Source organism: Penicillium concentricum, assembly GCF_028827145.1.
Source record: "Penicillium concentricum strain IBT 3081 chromosome Unknown utg000002l_segment0_segment0, whole genome shotgun sequence".
Lineage (NCBI taxonomy): Eukaryota > Fungi > Ascomycota > Eurotiomycetes > Eurotiales > Aspergillaceae > Penicillium > Penicillium concentricum.
In genome coordinates this window covers 7,520,289-7,534,814 of record NW_026622755.1, presented here as the reverse complement: position 1 = coordinate 7,534,814, position 14,526 = coordinate 7,520,289, and the positions used below count along the sequence as shown (strand labels likewise).

Below are 14,526 nucleotides of genomic sequence, written 5' to 3'. Positions count from 1 at the left end.
GACTTCCGATTATTCAGGCTTCACTTGGCAATATTTCGGAGCTCTGGACGTGCCGAGTGTTAGAAACTTTGAAAGTTCTATTCTGTTTTCTTTGGCATTACGAGAGCTGAGGGTCCTAGATTAATATCAGTGGTTAGTTGGTTAGTCACTTAGTGTAAGAGTGGATTAGAAATCGAGGTATGCAGCCCTGGCCAGGTCACACCGTCAGATTATAGCCGGCCACAGCCGCCATGGAAGTATATGGACAGCCACGGCGTTAGGGAGTATATGTTAGTAAAACCACCGATTTTGATAATCGAAATAGATCAGCTTAGTTACGGTTATGGCATGAGCATGAGTCATATGATTCACGTCTAAACACGAGGTCGGCGACATATACTCCGTATAGCTCGGGGTTCGGATCTAAAGCGGAGTTTGCATTCCGGGCATAGGATTAACAGATCTACTTTCCAACGCAGATCCTAGGGACGTGCAGGTGCGTGGATTTAACATGACAGACTTTTTTAGGCCCCCGGATGCTGACGGATGTCGATTTACCAATCGCCAAGATCGGGCTCGCTCTTGGCTCAGACTTCGGACAGCTCGTTTGCTTCTTTGCTACTGGGAATGTCTGCGGTAAAGTAGAATTGTGCTTCGTATGTTGTATATTATGGAGAACCAGGTTAAATCCGGGGGGCGCTTAGGGCATGGAAGTTGTACAAGCCCAGGGAGACACCACATGACGATATGCATCGGGTATGTGTTGGATATTAGCTTGGATCATGTTCTGCTATGAGACGTGTATAAACTTTGTGTATCAGTGCAACCTTACATTCGGATTATGCACGAGGCTATACTACTTTAGTCAACTACTTCAATATCACCTCTTTGGGTAACAAGCAAGGTGCCGAACTTCCGCTCAAATTCGTTCATTTTTCGTATATCCGAGTCCGGTATTCACTTTCCATTGTATACCCCCACCACGATGGGGCCACCTCAAAAATGCGGCTCGAATAACAAAGGGAAGCCAAGACAGGGATATGCATGGAGTCTGAAAATACTTGATTGGGATTCAGTGCATAGAGTCTAGATCATTGGAGGAACAGATCACTGATCATCTGCGCTAGAATTTATCACCTTGGAAGTCAACCTGAGAATGTTGGGGCTGGAAGCCAAGCAGGCTGATATTTTTATAGTTCAATCCTATACTCGATATCCCAAGCATAAGCATTATATGTCTACCCATCTACGAAGTAGGAGAAAGATGAGAACAGACCGTCCAAATAAGGTAACGATCGACTACGTCATTGACTAGGTTATATTTCTGTTCGTACACCGTACATGGACATGGCATCATGCAGGTTTCAAGGCAAAAAGTCCCAAATATTGGGGTTCTATGTAGTCATAGTTCCCCATGAAGTCACCAAAATCCACAGAGGCTCCCGAGACACCCGAATGAAAGAAAATCAATACTTCAATTTCCAGGTGGAGTTAATAAGTTTAGAGGCTTAAAGGCCAAGGAATATGTATCAAACTATATGTTGTAAGCAGTAAAGAGGAATACCAAATTGGGCATATCGGTCCCGAGGGCCTTAGCTTCATTCTTCCACGCACTTTTTTTCCCTCTCTCTCTCCTTTATTTCTTTTTTTAAAAAAATCAAAAAGCATTGGAAATCGGCGTCGGCAAGCTCTTCATTTGAGCAAGTTTCCCGGTACTTCATTCCTAGCCCCGCCTGGGCTTATATACTGCATTTCCTCCCAGAGTCTCTTATCTCATACTTCAGCCCTACAGCTTCCCCCAACTCCCATCGAACAGTCTAGTTCATCGCCTCCTGGTAATCCTGTTTAGACGTGCACGACCATAAAAACCTCCAACAAACACGGGTCTAGCTACCGGTTTGGCAGGTTCGTTACGTCACCATTCGATAGAGCTTCGACCCTAAGGTTGAAGCTCTATATCTCGCAACTACTTGCATCTTTTGCACATACACATTATTTCCTGCACTATCGCATATATTCTTCCCAATGCGGCCCATAGCTACTCGAGCCGTATGGGCGGCAACTTTCACACTGTTGCTCGCATCCCTTGTGACCGCGCTTCCACACGATGAATCAATGGACATGGAGATGGATATGCACGCGGTCACCGACGCGCCGCAACCTACAACCACCGCGATGGCAGTTAGCACCGACGGACCGATGAGCTACTTCGCATACAGCAAGCACTCCAGCGCCATTATAGCTCACATCGTCCTCATGATTCTGGGCTGGTGCTTCATTCTTCCTGTCGGTAAGTGGTTCTCGTGTTGGGCTCTGAACGCGAAATGAAAACGGGCAACTGATCACTCGAATAGCTGTCATGCTGAGCATCGCACGCTCATGGCTCGCCCTCCCATCACAATTCCTGTTCCTGACCTTCAACGCCTTGGGTGTCCTCCTCGGGGTTATCTATAACAGCCAGACGCCAGACCTCTACGAGAATAATGCACACCACAAAATCGGCTGGGTTGCGACGTGTGTTGTTAGCGCCCAGCTTGTCCTGGCTTTACTCTTTGCCTACGCTGGCCGCGGCAAGTCGGAGACGCCCTCTTATGAACACGCTGCGTTCTTCCCTGTTGCGACGGATGACCATGATACCGAGCATGCTTGTCTCAATGGTGCGATGCGCGAGCATCGCTGGTCTCGCGACAGTGGCCAGGGTACAGATAGCAACTCTTCTATCCATAGTCCTGGATCGTCGTCTTGTGAGTCGCCTACCGAATACGATGGCTTTGAAAAGCCCGACGAGGTGCTGGCAAAGGTTACCTCTCAACGCGGCTGGATTCATCACACGCGTGTTGGTCGCTTCCTGTCTCAGACTGTCCCTGGTCTGATTCCCAGCCGGGTCCTCCGTGTTTTGAATGTCGTGTATAACATCGTTGACCGTGTCATTCTTCCATTCGGATTTGCGGCTATTGCGAGTGGCGCTGTGACTTACGGTGGTATCATGAGGGGTCGTGAGATCTTCAACGGACTTGCGCACTTCATCAAGGGTGGTATCTTCTTCTGGTATGGTGTCCTGACACTTGGACGCTATATTGGTTGCTGGGCCGATCTGGGTTGGGCCTGGAACAAGAAGCCCTCTGCGTCTATTGTTGGTTGGAAATCCAAGGTTCCCTCGGGTGAAGCTACAGAGTCGTTCGTCATTTTCCTATACGGCGCGACAAATGTTTTCCTCGAGCACCTCAACGGTGCGGGCAAGGGATGGTCTGCTACAGATCTCGAGCACGTTTCGATTTCCGGGCTCTTCTTCGGCGGCGGTCTGGTATGATTTCATCTTATATTCCGCTTTCTATGAATCAATCTAGCTAACCTAAAACACAGGCCGGTATGCTTTTCGAATCTGCTTGCATCCGTGACTGGCTCAACAATACCATCATTCAACCCCCGGCTCAGGGTAACTTGGATGAAGCCTGGAGGCCACCAAGGTCGCAGGGCGTTTCCTTGAACCCCATGCCAGCCCTCGTCATTATGTTGCTTGGCATGATGATGGGGTCGCACCACCAGGATAGCATGACATCAACTATGGTACACAAGCAGTGGGGTAACATGCTGGTTGGGTTTGCGTTGGCGCGCGGCATGACATACCTTCTGTTGTACCTCAAGCCACCGACCTCGTACCTCCCGGCTCGTCCCCCGACAGAGATCATTGCTGCATTTTGCCTGATCTCAGGAGGTCTGATTTTCATGTTAAGTGTAAGTTCACATACATCCTTTGATAAGCTTTTACAACGTCACTCAAGAGCATGACTAACGTTGATCCAGACCCGCAATGTGATTCAAGCGATGGAGTACTACGAACTGGATGCAATGTTCACTTTCACCGTCGGCTTGGGCTTCAGTGCTTTCATCATGGCTTATGAGATCTTGACAATTGCCCTCAAGGCCTGGGCCGTGAAGCGTGCTCAGCGCCCACGACCTCACTTCCGCTACCAGTGAGGAATCCGCTACGTTTTTTTTATTTGATACCCCCTTTACACTTCTGAGGCTTTTTTTTTGTTTCATGCTGGAATATACGGAGTCATTTGCTTGTGAATTGTTCATGCGACATAATATTCCCTGCAGAGATACCCTGGGAAGGACAGTTCCTTTGACAACCTCGGACATGATATTTTGCGATGTTGAATGTGTGAATGGATTAATGTGGTAATAATGGTTGGGATTGGGACTTGATGTCCTTTCCCAGATATATGCAGTACAGATGATTAGGATATGCAATGTTTTCTCTTCCAAGTATCGTGTTGGGGTAGATATATACGGAGTTAGTATCTTATTTCCGAGTTCTTCAAAAGGCATGAGGGGCAAGTGGAGTCAAGAAGAGAAAGGAGAAGAAGAGCCAGTCTGATTGGAAGAAAATAATATCTGAAAGGCTCAGGTTGGATATTGTAAACCCCCGAGGCCTCCAAGGCCCCCATAGTACATTTATAAGCAATCAGGGAACCCCTCCAAACAAGGCTTATAATTCAACACCTGTAAAAAACTTCATTTCTACATTCTATACACCTTTTTTTAAAAAACATGGCTTCCAACCCTCCCGCTGCCTGCTGTGCCTCTGGTTTCAAGCACGAAGGTACTCCCGCTGGCGAGACCAAGAAGATCAACGGAGGTAAGATGATGCCTTGCAGAAATCCCCAGAGCCATTGTTAACCAATTCTCCAGTCGACACCTATATCGTCTACCCTAAGGACAAGACCCCTGAGAAGGCCATTCTCTTCGTCACCGATATCTTCGGCATCTTCACCAATTCGCAGATCCTCGCCGACGAGTACGCCAACAATGGCTACCTGACCATTATGCCGGATCTTTTCCAGGGCGACAAGATCAGCGTCAGCGACATGGAATCTGGCAAGGCCGACCTGCCCGCATGGTTCCCCAACCACCAGCCCGCGAACGTTGAGCCCATTATTGAGTCCACTATTAAATACGCCCGTGAGACTCTCGGCGTTAAGAAAATCGGCGCTGTTGGCTACTGCTTCGGCGGTAAGGTATGTATTTATAGTCTAGATCTGAAGATCAAATCTCCGAAGCAATTGAAGACCTCTCGTGCTAACAATCTTTGTTTAGTACGTCTGCCGCTTCCTCAAGCCCGGCCAGATTGACGTCGGTTACACTGCGCACCCCTCGTTCGTCACCCACGAGGAGCTCGGTGCCATCAAGGGCCCCTTGTCTATCGCTGCTGCTGGTAAGTTGATGTTTGCTATCAGTTTGAAAAGAACAAAGGCTAATTTCGCGTCAACAGAGGTCGACTCGATCTTCACTACCCAGCTTCGCCACGAGTCCGAGGATACCCTTATCAAGGCTGGCCAGCCGTGGCAGATCAACCTGTTCAGCGGTGTCAGCCACGGCTTTGGTGTGCGTGCCGATCTAAGTGACCCCAAGCAGAAGTGGGCTAAGGAGCAGGCATTCTGCCAGGCTGTCGCCTGGTTCAACCAGCACTTGTAAATAAAGAGGATTTTTTGCATATATAAATAGCAGATAGCGATATCGAGCACCATTTGATATATGATGAACCATTGTAGCCAGTACAGAGAAAATTGAGATAATACCACTACACTCCCTGGAGGACTACCCGACATCCGGTAGTTTACAGTTGCGCGGTTGGTCTTTATCGCGGAGCGTAACTTCGCGGACAAGTCGCTTTAATGGTCCGAGTAGTCTCCCTTGACCATTCTCTTCAGATTTGATATTTCACTTAGGTTGTTTCTGACCTTGACATTCGGAGTTTTACTCGTTTTCGGTTAGGTGTGGGCATCTTGTCTCTGTCTTTTCGATTCCCGTTAGGGATCGCGTGCGCCTTGTGAGTTATCCCTGGGACCCGGAAATTCGACCAGTGAAACAGAAACTGATTGATCTTTCTTTCCAGTCATTAATTTTTAGATCCGCCATCTGACTCTTGAATACGTTGTCAAATCTCCATAACGGCTCCGACCGCAAATCCTCTCCAGAGTAGCGGTATATACCGACTTGACAGCCCAACTCTACTTCGGCCGCATTGAGTGATCTCGTCACTATATTTTATTCAAAAGTGATTGTAAACGAAATATCAGCAACCAACAATCATGGCAACCCCGGCCGCTTTACCCCCGTTGCCTTTCAATCCGGGTCGGATACGAACATACCTCCTCCGACTACCGCTGTTCACCCGCCTGGTGCTGCTGATAATTCTGGCCTTTTGGCTGCTTGAATTCCAATCTGTGTGGGGTGTTATACAATGGGGTGCTTTGATTCCAGAGGAGATCAACCTGGGGACTAGTATGTTTGATTCCATCCTGAAAGAGTATATTGGGTACATGCTAACTTGACGGTATTACTAGTGTACCGACTTAACACCTATCCCTTCATTCATACGGGCTTCTTCCATGCTTTCCTTAATGCAGCGGCACTCACCCCACTGCTGGAGCGCTTTGAGGCCGAGCATGGCACTTTGACTGCTATTGCGTTGTTCGTTGGACGTGAGTGCTGTAATACAACCCAACACTTGTGGCCATTTTAACTAATATTGCATAATTTAGCTCTTTCGACTGTCCCTGCTGGTCTATATATCTTGGTTGAGAGGTTTATCCTACACAGAAATACTTCGGTAGTTGGCGCAAGGTAAGCTTTAGATCACCAGGTTGGATGTTTCGATAACTGACCTTCAATCTAGCATCTGGGTTTTCTTGCTTCTTGGTTCGGAAGCCATCAAGACCTACAAGTCTAACCCCAACTTCAGGTAAGATCCATTGGGAAATATCTTACTCCAATCCTACTAACGCCCTTTAGTCTTGGCCCATACAAGATTCCCACCTGGACTTCGCCCCTGTTCGCATGTATCCTTGTATCCATCCTCGTGTCGAACGTGAGCTTCCTCGGTCATCTCTGTGCGATTCTTGTTGGCTATCTCCGTAAGTTCTCTTCTCCGATTTTGCCTTTTTCCACTGCTAATTGTCGTTAGTTGGCCTCGGATACCTCAAGGTGTTCGTGCCCCCTGAGAAGGTCCTCCGCTGGATCGAGGGCAAGCTGAACCTCCTGGGACGCCTGCCTCACTATGTCTCCGTCGACCAAAAGACTTACGGTCGCTATGGAGTTCTTCCAACCACCAACCCCGCCGGCGCCAACGGCAACCAAACACCCTTGAGCTACTTGGGATCTACCCAGCGCCTTGGAGCCTGATCCCAGTATTGATGCATGATTCATTTCTCATTTTAATGTATATTTTCCACTATAGTTTTTTTATATTGTTGCAGATTTGGGGGGGGGACAAGGGGAACATTCGATAATAGCATAGCGTGTGCATACTCCCATTTAATTTGCGCTGTTGGTCTTTATCGTTTGGTGTAAATTCCACTTCTCCGCGCATAAACAAGCTCTCGAACTCCACTGTTGACTTGTAAGACATCCAAGTTCAGTCCAATTATTCCACTCATTTAATAGCTTCGCCTTAACGGCACGGGAACTCATTTCCCGATGGTCAATAGTCGATGGCGTTGAAATGTAAGACAAGCTGGAATACCACCTGTCCTTCCTGGAACCAGAAACCCCAAACTAACAAGATGCCAGCTGCAATCCGCAACTTGCGGAATAACCCCAACCTCCTCTTCGTTCGTCTTCCGAATCTCCTATCGTTTATCTGCATTGTCGTCGGCGTTGTCTGGCTACTTCTCCTGCCATTGAATGAGTACTCCCGACAAACCTACATCTCCGAGAATGCGCTCCTACCGGGCCAAGTCCATGCGTATTTCACGGGAAGCGAGCAGAACATCTTCCGTGGTTATAAGAAAGAATTGGAGGGATTGTTGAATGATGGACAAGCGAGAGGCGGCCAAAAAGACGAGGCGGAAGTGACAGCGGCGTAGGTTGAATCAACCCGGCACAAGCTGGACTATTCGCTGATACTTCAACAGGGTCTCGGACAAGTTGCAGTCAATTCTGCAAGCGGCGGGCCTTAAAGTTGCCACGCAAAAATACGAATACACCTCCGCTGGTATTACGCACCGGGGAGAGAACACTTACGCTATTATCCATGCGCCGCGCGGTGATGCCACGGAGGCAATTGTGCTGGTTGCGCCATGGAAGACGGCTGATGATGAGCTGAACCTGAATGGCGTCACTCTTGCCCTGACATTGGCGAGATACTTCAAAAGTGAGTTTCGTCGTTGCGCTCCTCTAGTCAGGTTACTGACAGTTGATGCTAGGATGGTCATTATGGTCCAAGGATATCATCTTCCTAATTACCCCGGACAGCAAAACTGGAACTCAGGCTTGGATCGATGCCTACCATGATATGCACCCGGCTTCGGTGCAGCCACTTCCTTTGAAGAGTGGAGCGTTGCAAGGAGCACTGGTCATTGAATACCCCTTTGATCACAGGTTCCAGTCGCTCCATATTGTATATGATGGAGTCAATGGCCAACTCCCTAACCTCGACCTGTTCAACACAGCTGTGGCCATCGCAGGCGGCCAGATGGGTATCGGAGCCAATCTACAGGAAATGTGGGGTCATGACGATAGCTATGAGCATCGTCTGCAGACCATGTTCCGCGGTATGACCAAGCAGGGTCTTGGGTATGCCACTGGCGCACACAGCAGCTTCATGCCGTACCATATCGACGCTATCACTCTGCAGACCAAGGGCGAGGGATGGGAGGACGAAATGGCCCTGGGCCGGACGATCGAATCTCTTTGCCGCAGCTTGAACAACTTGCTGGAGCATCTGCACCAAAGCTTTTTCTTCTACCTGCTCATGCAGTCCAACCGTTTTGTCAGCATCGGCACCTATTTGCCCAGTGCCATGTTGATCGCTGGAAATTTCACCATCATGGCAATTGCCCTCTGGATGCGCACTGGGTATTACCCAGAAACCAAGCCGAGTGCCAACCCCAAGAACGAGAAGGCACCCACCGAAGAGAAGCCCAAGATGAGTAGCGTCGCAGAACGACACCTTGCTTTACCACTCTCACTTGTTGTCGGACTCCATCTACTCGGCCTTCTCCCGCTCTGGGTCTTTAATAATATCTTCCACCAGGTGAGATCTACCATCTTACATCCACAATAATTACAGCTGCTAACAAGGCTACAGTACTTCACAACTACCACCTACATATTCGTGGTCGTGGACATCGTCCTTCCCCTTCTCCTCGCCGCAATCCTCTCCAACGGCCTCGGTCTAGCAAAACCAATCATCCCCCAACAGTACCACCTTATCAAATCCTTCTCCCTCCTTCTACTAGGTCTCTCCCTCTCAACTCTCGCCACGCTCAACTTCTCCCTTTCATTCATGATCGGTCTGCTCTGCGCGCCACTTAGCTTCGTCACTCGTCTGCGAGGCTCCGCGCCATTCCGCTTGGCAACTTCCAGTCTGGGTCTGGTGCTTCTCAACCTCGTCTCCCCGCCAACTGTTCTCCTTGGCGTCTGCTGGTATACGGGCGTGTCGGTCGAGGCTGTCCTCACCCAGGCGGCGTTCGGGTGGGATGTTTGGGGTATGTGGACCCAGGTCGTTGTTTGGTGCGTGTGGTGGCCAGCTTGGTTGATTGGCTCTGTGTTGCTTGGGTCGTCGATGTTCTGATTATATTGTTGTACATTGTTGTCTCGCGCGGTTTGCATTGATCTAATGAGATAGGATATTAATAAATACAACTCCAAGAACCTACATACTATGACTACAACGAAATAGAGACAGGGATTACAGCAAGGACTCCCTATAGTTGAAATCCACGGTACATATACCAATGCACTGCAAATGCACATCCAAAACTAGTGAAAATGTTCACACACTCTTGCCACTCTTGCTCCAATCAGTCCGACTGTGTGCCTCCCATTTGAGATGTTTCATTTGCCACACCTTGTCTTCAAAGAAGTGTCTCGGTTTCTGATTCTTACTCTATGGCCCAAGTATCTATCGCCTCACAACGGCCAATTATGATCGAAGAACATTTGGCATTCGACGACAGAAGAGCCAAGGAGGAGGCTGGACAAAGACGGCTAACCTTATACATACCATGTCGGAGTGGCCATGGACGGCTGATTCGAACGAACAATGAAAACAGCGAGGATGCCAAACTTCCGATAGGACACATTTCCCCGAGTCTTTGTTTCACCCTTGAACAATACTAACATCTCACATTCATCAACTGCATGAATGTCAGATTGTTCTTGACCAATTGCCCACAGATCTTGCCCGAACTCGGAACAAGTGTTCTATTTCTTTCATGCAATGCCTCCCTCCAGTCTCTATCTCATAGTCACAATTCCCTCTAACAATCTATATAAAGAATGAGCCTTATTACTCGACAAATGCCTGTATCCCCTAGGTCAGCACAAGATGGGTCTCTTTCGAATCGACCTTCTTGCTCTATGGCTTCTCTTAATCCATATAGCAACAGCTGCTGCCCCAGTCCCAACCAAAGACGGCTATTGTTTCAAATATCTCATTCAAGGTTATGATACATGTTCACTAATTGCCAATAAACATGGCATCACCGAGGCCGACATCGAAAAATTCAATAAAGACACTTGGGCATGGCTCGGATGCAAACAACTATACCAGGGCGACTTTATCTGTCTCAGCTCTGGGAAACCTCCAATGCCAATGGCCCTTCCTCAAGCAACCTGCGGTCCACAAGTACCTGGAACAGTACGACCGGCTAAATGGGCCGACCTCGCCGGTTTGAACCCGTGTGCTTCACCTAAATGCGTAAGTTAACCCCATATCCCGTTATATAGATCTAGTCCTAACAACCAACAGTGTGCTTTCTGGGGTCAATGCGGTGTCACCGAACTATATTGCCAAAAAGCAGGTTACCGTGCACCTCCTGCTGGTCCCACAGCCACCGTGAAAGGAGCAACAGAGGCTCCGAAATCCCTCCCTACCAAAACAAGCGCAGCCGGGAAGTCCACTGGTACTAGTGCGAAGTCACAATCTACCTCCAAATTCACCTCCAAGTCCAAGTCCACTACCAAGGCCGGCACGCTCGATGTCACAACGGTAACCTACAAACCAACTAGCACAAAAACCACAAAGAAATGGACACCTGAACCAACTGTATCGCAATACCCCTGGACAGCACCTTGGGAGATCACAATGTACAGCGAAAGGAACTGCGAGGGCGACTATTACCACCTCGAGGGGTATAACAAAAAATTCCTCGATGACAAAGGCTGCTTGGCTGTCCGCGGAGGTCTCAATAGCCAGTATACTGAGACGGGGGTTACGTGTAAATGGTGGACTGACAATGGGTTTACGTGGAAAAGTTGTGACGCGGGCACACTTAAGAAACCTGAGTCGTGGGTTCTCAAGAATGGGTATTGCTCAGTCTTCAGTACGGATGATTGTGATTGCTCTGATGGTTGGAAGACGTATCATCAACCTCAAGGATGTTATAATGCGACGGAGAAAGTTTGGACGCCTCAATGGGAGTCTTTGCAGTGTTCGATTGATGGATACTAGAGTTATGTATAATTTTTTTTTTCAAATGGAATTGTTCTGGTTCGTTGTATGACTATATGAATGTTATTTGCTTCATATTTTCCCGGGCTTGGATGATGAGCAAGCTAGAGATGTCGAACAAGATACATGGAGTACGTATTGCGGAGATTACAGGGAAAATACCGGGGTCACAATGAAAGACACCATTGTATTCATTATAATAGAACTGAGAACACAAGTGAGATAAGACATCTATGCAGCCCAAACATCCTTACCAGCACCCTCAATCCAATGACCGAGCTGGTTAACACCAGCATCCCAGTCCTTAAGACGGTTTCGCATACCATCAATCTGCTTCATATCCAGAACCTTGGGTTGAACCCAGTGGATCTGTGCAACCTGAGCAACCTGATCAATGGACCCACGCAGCAAACCCAGCGACAAAGCCTTCATAACGAGATGCTCGATCTCATCCGGCTGCACCTTAGTCTCGGACGCGATAGCCTGGAAGGAGAGGGAGCGGTCGTGGGGAGGACGGTGGAAGACCATCTCCGTCAGTGCCGCGAGCGAAATCTTCTGGTACAGGAATACCCGGTGTGACTCGAGCAGCTTGTTCTTGCTGATGTTACCAGCCAACACGTCGTAGGCCGTCAGATCGCCCCGGTTGAAGGCGAAGAGAAGCTCGCGGAGCCAGTTGTGCGGGGTCTGGGTCAGCGAGTCCAGAATCGGGTGCAGGAGGAGCTCTCCGAAGTTGTAGATCGTCTCTGATACCAGGGCGGCTACGCTGAGGTTGTAGGCGCGCGATGCGCGCTCGGTCTCGGGGAGTTCTTCCAAGTCAATGCAGGCGAGGTAGAGGAGGGCGTTTTTGTAGAAGGAGGCGAATTCTTGCTTAGCCTGTTGGAGGGGTGTGTTAGCTTCAATTTGAGTGGCCGAGTCCGGCTGGAGACAGGATTATTTGAATCACGTACATGGTAGTAGTCCGCATTCACTTTGTAGAATGAGGCGTGCACGACGGTCTCGACCGAGTCGAACGTGTCTAGCACCCGCTGGCAGGTGGCCAGGTCTGCCTGTGCTCCGTCCAGATCCTTCAGCGACAGCTTGACGTTAGCCACGTCAGCCAGCGCGTAGACATATGCATCCTGTGTGTCGGCCGTATCCGTCTTGCTGGCGAGGGATGTGAGGAAAGCCAGTCGTTCTTGATCATCTAGAGGGAGATGGTTAGCGTACATCAACGCAACCGAATGCTCATCGTGGTAGATTTTGGAGCTTCCGGTCTAGAATTCGGACCACCAACCTGCGCATTCTGTTGCTGCCATCAACCCCAGCGACACAAACTTGAGCTGGTTGACCCGGTCGGCGAAACTGAGCACGAATGTCTTAAAGAGGGCTAAGCGGTGGGGAGCACTCTCTGGCATGCGGAAGAACTCGACCAACGAGTCTGTAAGCTGGTGCCATAGTTTGCGCTCCCAGTAGTCTTCGAAGGTGAGGAAGTAGGGTTGTGTCTCTGGGCTTCCTTGTGCTTGCTGCTCAAGCAAGAAGTCGGGGATCTTGGCCTCCATGGTGGAGATATGGGTACCGTTTGAGTTGAAGTCACTGATAGGGGATGAGATGCTGGATCAAGAGACGAAGGTAGGTAGACTCGGACGGAATTGGAGATGTTGATGGTTGATGCGGACTGCAAGAGAGCTGATATGATGTCCTCACGTCGGCAGTTTGGAGAGCTCTCACTCACCGCCTTGGCTTCCACGGTCTTCGATGCTCTGCTGTTTCAGCGTCAGTTCTCTGCTTGGATTTTAATTATTATCATTGATATTATACAGCTAGGTAGGAATTAGACGCCAATAATCAGTTTGGTACCTAGTGAGGTACTTGCATATATGCTTCTCTGTTGAACATAAAATTCTCCCGCTTATACTACATCGCAAATATATATATCAGACACTGATAGAAGGGTTGACCCATCTTCTCCTTCGTTATTGTATCCAAATTTCCAGAAGACAAATGCAAGCAAACAGGTCCGATACGAATGAGAGCACATGATATATTACACAAGAAACAAGACAGTATTTAGAGCGAAGAGTTGCTAGCGCTGCACAGGTGGTTATCACATTACAAGCAATGGTCAAACGAAGATACAAGATGAACTAAGATATAAAGACCCTTGCTTAGAACTAGAAATTAAGTCTCACGGTTAAACGCAACGCCGGGCCAGAAAAATTTGGAGGAAGTGACGATAAAATCCCTAGTACATGGACTGCAACGCATTGCTGTCGAGGGCTTGAATAGCAGCGGCGTACTTGCTGATACACTCGAAGAAACCGAGGGTATTGTAAACAGCAAACCAAGCCTCATATGAATATGTCTTCTCAGGTGATGCGAAGGTACTTACCAAGTAGATCTATGTATGTAGACATCTATATAGTTCGAAAGTTCCTCAACGGTCAGTTTCTTTGGGGAGCAGATCTGACATTTGAAACAATCAGTCTTCCATTTTATTGTGGAATTCATCTCTCTCGTAGGCGAGTGGCTTTGATCGTTGGATTCTTGTGTATGAACTAAGTTGCACTTATGACATCGGTGGCAGACCACCTCGACCCCCAGATACGCGCACAAGAGAAGGGAAAAGAGTATTCGCCAATGCTAGAGCAAGAAGAGCAAAGACAATGCACAGGTATAGAGTATAGACTCGACCAATAGTCATTACATGCATGCTTGTTCGACTGAACTGACGGATCGTACCTAGCCCTAATTGCATCACTGATTTGGAACATGAACATAACGATTATTCTCCCCTCGGTCGAAACCAGTAGGTGCCGTTAATGAACTGGTGACTTCTAGAGACTTGGTTGAATCCCACATTGAGATGTATTGATGACGAACGCGGGCTAGTACATCGGCTTGGCCAACAGGCTCCAAGGCACCTCAAATGTATGAGAGTGGAGAACTAGATGGTATAATTAAGTGACCTTAAATAACTCCCCTGTCGTGTTGCTGATGACGCTGCAGGACACGCCAACTACAGTGAAACAAATACTACAAACTAAGACAAAACTTATAAGGTTGCCCCAAAGGGAAAAGGTATTTTGTATTTTGTAAAACCCCGA

The 14,526-nt window shown here is 48.5% G+C and overlaps 5 protein-coding genes across 5 annotated transcripts; 4 read left to right on the top strand and 1 right to left on the bottom strand.

Annotated features, from left to right (window-relative positions):
• Positions 1-2,004: 2,004 nt before the first annotated feature.
• On the top strand, positions 2,005-3,957 carry N7517_006578 (Ytp1 family protein; the record flags this gene model as incomplete). Its single annotated transcript, XM_056724308.1, has 4 exons — positions 2,005-2,269; positions 2,334-3,283; positions 3,343-3,714; positions 3,784-3,957. 4 exons carry the CDS (start codon positions 2,005-2,007, stop codon positions 3,955-3,957), a joined length of 1,761 nt encoding a protein of 586 aa, XP_056580558.1.
• Positions 3,958-4,536: 579 nt separating this feature from the next.
• N7517_006577 (dienelactone hydrolase family protein) lies at positions 4,537-5,460 on the top strand (the record flags this gene model as incomplete). Its single annotated transcript, XM_056724307.1, has 4 exons — positions 4,537-4,624; positions 4,678-5,003; positions 5,083-5,200; positions 5,258-5,460. 4 exons carry the CDS (start codon positions 4,537-4,539, stop codon positions 5,458-5,460), a joined length of 735 nt encoding a protein of 244 aa, XP_056580557.1.
• Positions 5,461-6,077: 617 nt separating this feature from the next.
• Positions 6,078-7,170, top strand: rbd2 (rhomboid protease family protein RBD2; the record flags this gene model as incomplete). Its single annotated transcript, XM_056724306.1, has 6 exons — positions 6,078-6,270; positions 6,333-6,470; positions 6,531-6,612; positions 6,665-6,730; positions 6,781-6,902; positions 6,953-7,170. The coding sequence occupies 6 exons, from the start codon at positions 6,078-6,080 to the stop codon at positions 7,168-7,170; spliced, it is 819 nt and encodes a 272-aa protein (XP_056580556.1).
• A 380-nt stretch (positions 7,171-7,550) lies between these two features.
• Positions 7,551-11,443, top strand: N7517_006575 (GPI-anchored transamidase subunit GAA1; the record flags this gene model as incomplete). Its single annotated transcript, XM_056724305.1, has 6 exons — positions 7,551-7,849; positions 7,902-8,140; positions 8,193-9,022; positions 9,077-9,476; positions 10,434-10,690; positions 10,742-11,443. The coding sequence occupies 6 exons, from the start codon at positions 7,551-7,553 to the stop codon at positions 11,441-11,443; spliced, it is 2,727 nt and encodes a 908-aa protein (XP_056580555.1).
• A 231-nt stretch (positions 11,444-11,674) lies between these two features.
• Positions 11,675-12,981, bottom strand: N7517_006574 (proteasome regulatory particle lid subunit RPN9; the record flags this gene model as incomplete). Its single annotated transcript, XM_056724304.1, has 3 exons — positions 11,675-12,316; positions 12,391-12,626; positions 12,717-12,981. The coding sequence occupies 3 exons, from the start codon at positions 12,979-12,981 to the stop codon at positions 11,675-11,677; spliced, it is 1,143 nt and encodes a 380-aa protein (XP_056580554.1).
• Positions 12,982-14,526: the final 1,545 nt, after the last annotated feature.